General features: G+C 41.4%; 1 protein-coding gene across 2 annotated transcripts in view; it reads right to left on the bottom strand.

Moving 5' to 3' along the window:
* The window catches only part of pard3ba (par-3 family cell polarity regulator beta a), a 232,395-nt gene that overhangs the window by 129,466 nt on the left and 90,124 nt on the right, over positions 1-12,805 (bottom strand). For both annotated transcript variants that reach the window (XM_014018564.1, XM_014018565.1), the window contains exons 10-11: positions 12,639-12,767; positions 3,883-4,068 (exon numbers count right to left, since the gene is read on the bottom strand). In XM_014018564.1, the coding sequence (XP_013874018.1) occupies positions 3,883-4,068; positions 12,639-12,767 (315 nt within the window). The remainder of the gene's footprint in view (positions 1-3,882; positions 4,069-12,638; positions 12,768-12,805) is intronic.

Raw genomic sequence — 12,805 nt, 5'->3', positions numbered from 1 at the left:
ACACTATGTTCTTAGTTCAAATGAGGAGAGAGACAATCCAGCCTGTTTTTAGCACACAGTTCTATAGGATGCCTCTCTGATGGTATGGAGGTGTAGTATGCCTCTGGCATGGGCAGGTTTCCTATCTGGAGAGGCATCATCAATGCAGAAAAATATATACAGGTTTTAGAACATCTTTCATTCAAATGACAGTTTTTCGGGGAAGATCTTGCAGATTTCAGCAAGACAAGGATAAACAACATACAACATGACTTTATAAACAGAAGAGTCCAGACGCTGAACCAGATCTTTTACCAATTCAATCTGACGCATTAGGAAACAATAAATAAATAAATAAATAAATAAACAAACTGATGAATGAATGAGATGCAGGACTGCTGAATATTCCCCTCCAAGACCTCCAGCAACTGTTGGTAAAAGATCAGATCCTATTGTTTTTTTTCTAGATGTGTTGCTTCCATCAGAATCAAAAGTATCTTATTTCCTAAAAAAGGCACACATTCTCAGTTTAAACACTGACATGTTTACTTCGTTTCGCAGTGAAAAAAATATGGGTTTATGAGGTATAMAAGTCGTTACATACTGTTTTTATTATCATTTTACACAATGTCCTAACTGCATTAGATGTGGGGTTCTAGTGTTACCAAGTAGTTCTTTGAGTTTATGTCTGAAAAACAAATAGAAAACTTGATACGTAGAGTACAATGTGGTATAATGTACTATTGTATTAGTACCATAAGACTGGGCACACAACGGTGACYCGGTGAGTTTCAAACAAGAAACAGGATGGGGAAATATAGAAACCGAAGAAGGAATGAAATGAGTTTGTGCGTAGGGGAGGAGGAGATGAAAATGAAAGAAGGGACTGGGAAGAAATATGTGGAGTTGGCAATCTGCTGAGAGTGGGAGAGCCATGATAAATACATAAAGCAGCTAATGGAATAGCCTCTKCGGGCACTAAATCACTTCTAAGTGTTTTAAATAGCAGCCTCTTGTAGGGAGGCGATGCAGAATACTGCCCTGCAGGGACGCAGAGAGGGAAGGACGGAAGGAAGGGAGCAAATGAGGAGGGGGTGGGGGTGTCAACCTAATGATAAAGAAAAGCTAGTTTCTCTTAAGTCTGTGTGGAGCGTCCAATGATGGTCTGTGCTGCCCTTTGACCTGTGAGTCATTACCAAGGCACCGCCTGGTCCAGTCCCAAACAACACATATTTGTCCCTGCATGAAATCAAAGAATGAAACACACATGCACATTTTTATACTCCTTTTTGTAAACTTTTTCACTGTGACACATGTAAATTTCGAAACAATCACCAGACAGGACCAGGGATAAATTTTAAGATTTTTCAATAGAACTGAGGCAGACAGCCATAAATACTACTTAATGGAAATAGGTTAGATCTCTACATGACTCTTCCTCATCTCCTTCTGTTTGTTTGTGTGTTATCGGTTCTGTGTGTCAGTCAGACTCAGGGGACGTCCTTTTCCCTCCTCAGACGTCTCAGCTGCTTTTCATTAGCATGCATCAAAATTAAAACATATTTTTGGAATTATTCTGTCCTTTTTATTCCGTCTTATCGCATCTCTTTATTGTACAATAATGCTGCTTTCTTTCTTTTTGGATTCTTTCTCCCTTTGCTCTCCTTTCATTTTTTCATCCTTCACTCTCCATGTCTGCCTCTCCTCCTTCATGTCTCCTCTTATGTGGTATCTCATTCCGGAGACCTGCTTTTTTTTTCTTTYTTTTCTCCCCACAGCCAGCCAGAGATCTTACTAGTGTCTGAACACTATCCGCTTCTGCAGCTGTCGCAAAAAACTACTTCTGAGGGCACTTTTGGGAGCCACCGTCTGGCCGTCCTGATCCCAGACCAGCCGTTTATCTGCAACGGCACACTCGTCTCCGCTCCTGCTCGTTGCTCCGAGCAGATCTGGGAGCCCGGAGAACTTCTGACGTGTTCCAGATATCGAGGCCAAGTGGACGGATCTCCAAAGTGCTGAAATGGGATGTTATTTTTTTTGTCGCCCCCCCCCCCAGCCTCACAACTTGAAATGAGCGCTGAGTGACACAGATAAGACGGCTGCAGCACTTATGTGACGAGGCCACTTGAGGTCAGCGGGTGTCAAAGATCAAGGAAAGCCAGGAGGGAGGGGTTCGGGGCTTTTGGAGAAAGACAGGAAATGAGGCAGAGAGGATGAGAGGAAACAGAGAAATGCAGAAAAAAACAGAAAAGGAGAGAAAAGGTGWGCAAACAAACTTCTCATGCATGTTAAAGAACAACGGCTGCTAAATTTAAACATTTAGTGACTTTAAATCCGTTTAATGATCCAAAAAGCTTAAAAAGGTGCAACAGCTGGACTACTACTACTCAATGCTTTAAGTGTTGCACTGATCAGTCACTATCACTGACTGTGGTGATTGTGGAAAGACGAAGACATAAATTACACATATCGAAGAGGACACATCAGGTTTATTAGATCCCTTGTGCAGCTTTGGTATCGTTTGCGTCGTTCATGAGAACAGCATGCCCATCAAGTTAATGAGATCTGAGAGCAAAGTACTGTCGCTGCAGATATTAACATGCCACAGACATTAAAGGGGGAATATGAGACGCAAAAGTAAAAGCTAAGGTGAGCTTTAAAAACAGGTAATAAAATCCATTTATGTTGCAAAGAAACAGGCTAATATGGATTTAATTGTTACTTACTGAGGTTAGGAATGATGGAGTATGAGATTTGCAGATAACACTGTAAGCTGTAGTGAGATTAGCAAACAGGTGGAAGAGAGTCTGGAGAAGTGGAGATTTGCTCTGGAGAGCAGAGAAGTGGAAAACAGTAGAAGCAAGATGGAATATATCCTCATGTGAATAAGATGTTTAACAATGAAGCTGTGAAGAGGATGGAGATGAGTGTCCGGATGATTTGTGACAGCTTCGAGAGTGAAAGGGAAAGTTTACACACAGCAGGGAGACCTCCTATGTATGGTTTGGAGATAAAGTTAGAGAAGATGGAGTTTGGACATGAGCAGAAGAATAAAGATGGATATATTGGATGAAGATCGTTGAATATGGAGCAGAAAGAAGAGAGGAAAACCACAGAGGAGGTTCATGAATGTAACGAAGGAGGTCAAACAGAGTTGATGYGACAGAAGAGGATTCTGGGATAGAGTGAAGCAAATGATCCACTATAGAGACACCTAACAGGAAGCAGATAAAAAAAATACCAAGACAACAAAGAGGATTGTGAAAGTGAAGATGAAGAAAAAGACCAAGATAAGGACAAAAAGACAAAAGAGATGACAAAGTTAAAAACAAGAAGGCGAAGGTCAAGACAAAAAAAAGGACCAAGATACTCAAAAACTTCAAGACAAACAAAATGAAGAGAAAAACGTTACAGATTTAAAAAAGACAAAACAGAAAGTTCAAAAAAGTTAAATACAAAAAGATGGTATTAAAAAGATGATTAACGATAAAAAAGACAACAAAGTGGAAAAATAGTTTTAAGAGAAAGTGGACAAAAAACACAAAAAAGCTGAAGAAAACTAGTATGAAGGCCTTCATAACTAGCAGCCGAACAAAGCTCCATCACACAAAGCTCTGACAGGTGTGGGTCAGATCTGGTAACAAGCTGGCCCTGCTGGCTGACTGATGGAAATGGCAAATGGTTTGTCAACCAGATGTGGGCCAGGTACAGCAAAAATGGCACTGCTTTTAAGATGATATGCCACAAGTAGCCCGGTTGTAGTTTGGTTTATGTGGTGCTGGCCCATTCATAGACCACCTCTGGCAAACCACATCAGGGTCACCTGGGCCGATTATTAGCGTGTYAGAGTGCAATGCGTGAGCCAGAACTGGACCAGACAAATGTTGCTATGTGGGTCTCTACCTTATAAGCAGCCCCTCCATGGATGATGGACTTGATGAAGATACCCAGGTCCTCTCCGGTCTCTTTCGATCTGTTCCCTTTCAGGCTGACCCCCAGGCCGGCCGAGCCCGTCTCGTTGAGCGGGATTTCATACATCAGCTGCTCCCGTCCGTCCTCCACCACCTGACTGCTCGCTTCATCGCTCTTCTGAAAAAAGAGAATAAAAAGGACATGTAGTGTACATAAAAATAATAATAAAGCCTGTTAATACTCAACASCACTGTGCACGATAGCTGCACAGGGAGAACTATATCTGGCTGATAAGGTGCGTGCCAACAGTACATTGATTATATTCAACACTATGAGCCACAAAAATATAAAAGGAAGGAAAAGAGAAGCGGATTAAATAGTCAGATCAAAGGTAGCTGCAGGGAGGAAAGAAAGAAAGACTGGAGAAGGAGAAGAAGGTGGTACGTGTTGACTATTGGTAAGAGAGATGAAGGTGCAATGAGAATAAGAAGAAAGCGACTGTAGAGAGGTTATTCCATTTAGAGATGAAAGGCACAGACGGAGAGTGAGCCATTTCTAAAGGAAACATAATAACCTTTTCATACCTCCTCCTGGAGCACAGTGGGGGAATCAGGGGGCGGAAAAAAAAGAAGAGGAGGAGGGGAGAGCAGTGGCACAGAGGAGCATTTAAAAGTAATAACCCTTCCCTGAGGTATACCCACTTCTCATTTATACGCCACCCTCCCTTACTCTTCACATTTTATTCACATCTCTCACCTTTTCTGTACATTTTATTCCCCCCCGCTCTCCACCTGCTTCGTCTTCTTCCTGTAGGTCTCTCACATACCCCCCACCCCCTACCTGCCCCACTCATCCACTGAGACATGATGGGAGGGAAATGACCGCAGTGGCAGCAGCACTGCTCTGGAAATGAGATGGAAGGAAGAAGGGAAAAAGTACGAAAGGAGAAAAGGTCTCTTATTAAATGATGCAAATCTAGGATTTAGTCACCCGGGGAAAAAAGGGAGAAGACCATTTTATTTCCTTATTTTAGAAAAGGAACCTAAGATTTATGGTAAGCTAGGGTAAGAGCACCAAGACTCCACCTTCAGCTGCCACTCATAGCATTTAACAACGGCCCACCCTGCAGATGGTGGGCCTGCAGGAAGAGGAACCCATGATGGATGGATGGATGGATGGATGGAATCTAACATTTTTTTACTTGTTTATAAAGATTGCAACAATTTATCCAAAAACTAACATATTGGAATGAATCTCAGGTTCTACCACATCATAGCTCAACATCTGACACCTCCTCAATAACAAAGCAGCACAAACGCATGCATACACAGACCAGACACAGGCAAAGACATCACCCATCTTTCACACACGTGATAAACAAGTAAATTTAGTAAGAATCTGAACTTACATTAGGCCTGCCTCACCACTTGTTACAGACTTAAAGATCTAAGCACCCAGAGAGCGGTTGCACAAGTCTTGCATCACACACCTTGAACCAGGAATTCTCAGTTCTCTCTCATCATGACACAAATCTGAAGGACAAGCAAATCTTCCAGCATAATTTTGAGAAATGCACATTTATAGGAGCTCCCTCCTCAACCTGCTATGAGACAATTTCTGTGTCCTCTTCCTGACAGCTTTATTTGGTTCTGCTTTGTCCTAATTAAAACAAAAAAGCAGTGTGAAGCCTTTAAGCTGGGTGGGTTGGGGCTGCATTTAAAGCCAGAGGCACTAAATGTAATGGAGCAAAAGGAAATCTTGATGAGCTGTGACACATTGATCCATTTAGTCGCTTTGATATAAAACAGCTGACAAGAGGGTGCTTATTAGGTGCAAACTGATGGAAAACACTTTTTCACAATTGTAACCAGCATTTATCAGGTTTACTGATGAAAATCAAAGAGTTAAAGCTGAGCAGTGGTAGAGTTGCAATCAAGAGTGTTTACATGAAAGTGACACTCTCCTGCTGTGACTAAATCAGTCTGAATTCACACAGATTGTAAATCTAGGTTAGTTAGGATAGTTTAGGTCAAGATTAACGTTATCCTACATCTCATCCTGCAGTGAGGTCAAACTTTTATAAAAATGCTTCTAAAACTCATTTTTAGTAACATGCGGAAGCTCATTCATGTACACCAATATTGGATATTTTGTGGACAATTACCTGAATTTTAAATAGACTTATCTTATACTTTGTGAAGAGTTGTGATCATTTATTGTAACCAGTAACAGAATCAACAAGGCTCAATCATAATACGCACTTTCTCCAACACTATAAACACTGTTTTTATTTCAGAAATATTAAACTGTTTTAGGGGTATGACATCATCTCCAGGGTGAGACCTGGGTTCAATAAGTAAGAGACTCTGGGCCATTTTTGTCTGCTCGTGGATGAGATGGACCACAGCTCTATGATTACCTGTGTGGAAATAAACATTTAAGACTTAGTACTGGACCTGTGTCCTGTACCTGATTCAGTTCCTTTTCTGAACTATTCATTTCATTACAACAGCAGTCTGTGTTTATATCCAGGTGTCAGAGTGCAGATTTCTGGTAACACTCGACATTGTCTAAAGTCAAAAATCCCACGTGAGTGCTACAGACAGCTGCAGTCAATAGTTTTTCTGTGCTTACGCTAATAAATCAACAACAGCAACAGTTCCTTTCCATTTGTGCTGCTCACTTGTTTTAATTCATTAAAGCTTCTGACAGAGTACACACACACATGGGCTACGCCATCTCTCAGGTCAGAGGAGACAAATTTTCTTTCTTTTTTATTGTATATAGAATTTTGTTTAAGAAATTAATAAAGTTTGAAATAAAAATATTAAATTGTCCAAACAAACGTATGTGCACTTGATATTTTCATATTTTATTTTTAAATGTCTGAGCACATTCGCCTAGTATTAAAATACAAAACTCACAATGCCAGCTAGTCACCTGGAGTGGAAACTACAGCATATTCGCAGTTTTTTGCTGTCTCATCCAAACATCGTCTGAGATCGCTTTTACTGTGTAAATGTGTAACTTTTTTACAATCAACACTGAAAAACCTTTAATATTTCAGAGATCGTTTACATGTAATCAGGGTCTTACAAATTTAATTTTACKCCAATATCAATAAAACCGACCGATTTGTAGCAATTTTTGTGGGCAAATCCATTACTGCCCCTCTGCGTTCCACGTCACCCAAACTTTACAGCTTTGTGTTGACAGCCAGACGCATATCTGGCTGAGAAAACCAAATATTGACTCTACTGATTATTATCTTCCAAAACTGAGATAATATAAAGACAAATGAGGCAAACTGTGTGTTGCCTCAAACACTGCAGAGTTTATTTTCTACTTCAGTATAATTAGACCTCCCTCAATCTGAGCTTATTTTTATCARCAAGGCTTTTCAGGGTGCTGCTTCCTAAAAGCAGAAAAACAAGAGACAATCTGCCTCTTCCTGTTTGACAGACACTTCAGATGACTCAGGTGACATCATGGGAGGTTTTAAATACCTTCAGGTTTTAGTTGCAACAACACAAAAGGTGAAAGGGGACAAATCAGAGCGCTGCGTACTTTTAAAGCATTGGAGGAAGCATGAAACTTAAAATAAAACTAAAAATGTTTATTTATCAGGACTTAGTTAATCAGTTTATACAACTAAGTGGTTCTCAGTGGTGGTCCAAATACAGAAACGTACTGTCTAAATCCACTAATGCCCTTTCCTTGGGGGCAAATTGGATCTTCAGTGGCCGGGACCCCTCGACTCGACTCTGCGACCCCTCCTCCATCCACCGTTAGCCCTCAGAAACAGCTCTTTAACAAGCTTTTAGCCAAGACTGAGACCACCCTCCTTAACATCCAAATGAGGAAGACAATGAGGAGCTTTTTCTTACACCCCCACCCCCACCCCCACAACGAGTGGGTGGTGAGGGAGTGGGGTGCGGAGGGGGCACAGCGATTACACACAGGCTTTTGTCGCTTAGGGTTTTTAAATGTGAGGTTTCAAAGCAGAGGGGGATTAGCGGTGAGAGCGACATTCAATTAAGATGAGATCTCGCTGCGCTCGACGGCGGCGACGGAGCTGCCAATTAATCGCCTTAATGTCTGCCTRTTTGCAGCTTTACACCTTTACCTCGCGATGATGGGAAATGAAAACAAAAAAACAGAAGGAAAAAAAGAACCGGCGACTGAAGGATAATTCACATGGAAGGAAAACAGTTGAAGGATGGCACTAAAAGACGACAAACAAAAAACAAAATCTTCCTGAAATCCTCCCTTCCTGTCATTTGACCTAGGCCTGCTGGCAACAGGGGGGGTCAACCATGTGCAGAGTGACCCACCATCCTGTCCCTGACACACACTTTCACTCAAACAACTAAATCATCCTCTTAACAAAAAAAAAAAAAAGCTGCCTCATCTCTACCCTGAGACAAAAGAACAAAAGAGGTTGTGTGAAGTAATGAGGAGATGCAGAAGTGCTGACAGGAATGGAACTGTGATTAGAACTTATCACTTTTTAATTACTTCGAGAGCGTGAGCGACTACAAGAAATGGGGTAGAAAATTACCGTCTTTTTGTATTTTCTAAACGAGGATAGTTCACAGGCTTGTTCTTCTTTTGATTCAAAGAGAACACAGCTTTCACAGAAACACCGAGTTTCTCGTGGAAACATAAAAAGCTTAGGGTGCCCTGAAGGAATGCACGTCACCCGCCACCTTTTACGCCAGTGGTGTAAACTAAAAGTTGTTTCATGATCCAGCCAAAAGCCGAGCTATCAGCTCTCATTGATGTAAGTTGTGAGGCAAAAATTGCATCGTTTTGATCTCGTTGTAGATTGGTCCACCTCTTCTAGACCCGAGGTCCGGTTTGAATCTTTTTACAGGAGAATGTGGAAATTATTGTGTGATTAAGAAGTTCACGGGCATGTTTGTTCAGGTAAAAAAGCACTTGGACCTCAGTGGTGTCATTTTGCTTCAACTACTTTACTTCTAGAAGATGGTAGTTGTGCATCCATGCAGCACGTTTAGTTTTTAGGAGCAGCTGTCCGAGGCCATCACAAAATACAGTATGTCCATCAGTTGGCCTTTGTGGATTTTAAAGCCCAGCCACACTTAGCTTTATCCTACCCTGGCCCTGGTTATGTTTGCCTTTAGCAACGTCCCGCCTCGACRTGGATGGGGATCATCATATTAATGGGGGAATCATTTTTTGTTTTGTTTTGTTTTRTTTTTTGCAACACGCACAATGAATGACATCGAGCTCAAAGAAAAAGTACCAAAGACTGTACCCGAACATCCAGTAGTATGACGCTGAAGACGAGAGGGCAGGTTGACAGAGGACTGTAAGCTAATGATAGCTAATATGTTAGCTTGTTTTTGAATAGTTGGACTTGTGTGAAAAATCGTTAGTTGCTGCTAACGTTTCATGTAAAGTTAATCTCATCTGTGTAACGTGGCTCCCTCAGTCAGTGAACCAATCAATGAGCAACAGTAGATGACATCTAATCAGGCCAAGCAGCCTGGGCCCAAATAGAATCACAGGTCTCGGTGTTCCAGATATCAGGCTGGAATTGGGCCATATAATGCAAACACAATGAACTCAGGTTTGAACCCAGACCAAGCCTTACAATGCAAAAAGACCATAGATGACACTTCCAGAAACTTATAAAGATAGTCAAATGGCCAGAACTCCTGGTTGGATAGCACAGATGTGCATGGTGCTCCATCTGTGACAGATGTGTGGTCAAACAGTGAACTGAATGGCAGAGTGAGAAACCCATATTGTGGCGTGCACAGCAGCATGAGGGGTTTCCCTCTTGTGCTGTGTGTCTTGTGAACTTTGAAAGGTGCCTGTGTAAAAGAACATCTCGCCACTAAGTGACTGTAAGTCTATGTCGTCACTTTGAATGGAGTATAAAACAGCCTTAAGAGGAGGAGGAGTAATAGCCGTTTTGATCAAACCTTTCTATGAAAGTCTACTTTCCTTAAACAAGGCAGGTACAGTGATGGTGAATTGAAGTGAGAATAAAAACGGTGATGCTCCGGTGGATTCCCTCCACCAACACATATCAGTCACACCAGCAGCAGAACTCTTGAAATATAAACGCCAGACTGAAATATTCCAACAAATGTTGCCATGAAATGTATTTTTTTTTTTCAAAAGCTCAAGTTCTTGAGAGGATTAACATGGATGTCTTCTGGTCATCCCTGATGCAACAGCTTTTGTTTCATGTGAAATATCTTAACGGCTTTCAAATAATGTCCTCCTGAATGTGACGTTTAAGCCCCCACTTCGTGAAAAATACAATGGTGGAAATTTGGCAACTATTTTACAAGCAACATGTTTTTTTAATAAATTCAATTGCTATTTAGTCTGAATGGTTTCTAATGTAATAAAGCATTGAGTTCACTGAGGTGCTGAGACTAAGAAGGAGCAGAAAACATCACAAGGAATCAAACTGGATTTAAGACATGACAAAAATCATCAAACAAATGCTCAGAAGATCAGAGGTCGTGCCGATTTTTTTGTCAACCCTTTTCAATTATGAAGTTTATTTTTCTAACGGCTACAGGGCTGAGAGTGGAAAAAATCCTGACCCTGAATTTTTTCCTACCCCACCCACACACACAATCCCATTACTATCTGCATATACACTGATAATACCAGCAAAAACAAATTTAAAGGCAGATAACTATCAATCAAGCCCATTAAGAAAAATGCAGTTTTAAGTAATTTTGTACTGAGCAAAGGATTACTTATGATAAATTATTGAAATTTGATCCTTTTGAATTTAACACAACTGCAAAACCAACCTTCCAGTGTCGACTTTTATCACCAAGCATCAAGTGTGTATTATGAACGTTTTAATGTTTAAAAGGGGTAATTTATGATCTTTGTTATAGCTAAAAACTCTTGAAACCTCACTGGGAAAACAAAATCAACAGATTTTATGAGAAAAATGTCATTTACATTTCATATTTGGTCATTAATTGCATTACAGTTTTCATAAAGTCTGGTTCTAAATATAAAAGATGTTCATTAAAATGTCCAAATGGCCTGTTTTTAACAGTAGAATAATACTGTATAAATAGTTGATATTTATGATGAACTAAAAACTGATTAATTCAGAGAGAGAACATTGAGGGTTATAGAAAAAATAAAATCAAAACAAACAGACACACCTTTGCTACATTTTTGTTTAAACAAATAAATCAGTGTTAATGTTGTTAAATTCCAAGAACTAAAGCAACATAAGGAGACGGGCTGCACTCCTGCACTGCAACACCTGTCTCATTTTCTCCTGTAAACACACACCTGTTGGTTGGATATTGTTGCTGGGTCACTGCTATAAAAGTCACGAGACATCTTCCTGTATGTTCCTCCTGTCTGCTACTGTTCAGCTAACGCTAGCATCCACCTGCGCAGCTCGTCTATCTCAGGTGAAAGAATCAGTGAACATCCTGCCGTTTTCTTCTCCGACCACTGTTTTTTTATCTGTCAGCTTTGATATTGTTTCCAGTTCTTGTTCAAACTTCTTCGACAAAATAAATTCATTTATTTTGATCACCACTCAAATGTCTGGTGGATCTGAAGCAAAGAAATGCCAATATCCAAGTCCCACCCCACCTGATTTCTGATTGGCTACTAGGTCTGTCTAGTGTGTTTAAAGTGAAAGCTGTGCCTCTGGTAGGTCCAGAGAAATGTCTGCTAAATCACCGGCAGAGAGCCTGATTTTATTTTATTTTTTTACGGATGTAAGCCTGAATTACAGGTGAGCCTGTGGTTATGTCTTTTTTTTTTACTTTAGCATTTGTTGCAGTCCAGATTTGTATTTTATTGAGGTGGAGAACAAGGCTGAATTCGAGGGTCAGATCACCACCCTCCCCCTCCCCTACAACCCTTTAACTGTCTCTCTCTAATGCAGAAATGCAAGCAAGTGTTGGATGGAGGCTGTAGAGGCTCTTCAAAGCACACTTGTTATGCTGAGACTGCTGGGACATTAACGAGGGCAAACTATTTTTGTAAGCAGCAACTTAGCGATTTAAAAGATGTCTGGAGTTTTCATCTGCTTGTGCAGAGAGAGAGAGAGAGAGCACTTGTGTTCAAGTTTTTATCAAGGACTTGGGGAGTTGGTGTGCGCAGCCACTCTAGGTGTGAATATGCATCAGTCTTTACTTGGTGCTTTGAAGTAGTCACAGAGGACGAGAACAGAAGCTCAAAGGCAAAAAAACCCACCATTTCCAGGCAGCTTAGGTATTTAAACGGCCATCATGGCTGTGTGGATGTGTTTAAAAGTGTGTTTATTGATTAAATGTCCCGTGAGGTGCAGTCAAAGTGTGTCAGTTTCACAGGCCTGACGCCGACCTATGACCTCGCCAGGCGCAGCAGGTAAACGGTCGTTTTACGACTGCGGCGTGTTGACAAGCGCCGACACGCTCACACGCTTCCTGCCAGGCTGCTGTGCCTCGTGTGCGTGACTTCCTTTGGCATTGCTGTGTCAACAACCCAGAAGGGGGGGTGGGGGTACAGGAAGGCCAGAGCGTACCCGGAGTTTGTTTGCATTTGGTACCAAAGGGCTTCAACATACACAGCTTTGCTCCTTTGAGACAAACTGACACAATGCAAAGGAAATGCTTAAAAGAAAGAAAACGATGGAGACAGATGAAAAAGGGACACCCAGGACAGAAGATCAGTGAAGGCAGTGGTGTTAGCTTTGTGTGATGTAAAAAACGTCTGTTTCCATGCTTTCTTACCAGCTCCCGCGGCATGAACATGTCCTCCTGCCGGGCCACCACCACAGAAACGCTTTCCCCCTGCTTGGTGCTGCGCAGCATGGCTACAAGTTCCTCCTGGCTGCGGCCTGTCATGTCTACACCATTCACCTACACACACACACACACACACACACACACACACACAC

The sequence above is a fragment of the Austrofundulus limnaeus genome, unplaced genomic scaffold (genome assembly GCF_001266775.1).
Source record: "Austrofundulus limnaeus strain Quisiro unplaced genomic scaffold, Austrofundulus_limnaeus-1.0 Scaffold195, whole genome shotgun sequence".
Lineage (NCBI taxonomy): Eukaryota > Metazoa > Chordata > Actinopteri > Cyprinodontiformes > Rivulidae > Austrofundulus > Austrofundulus limnaeus.
This window is presented reverse-complemented; position numbering and strand designations above follow the sequence as displayed.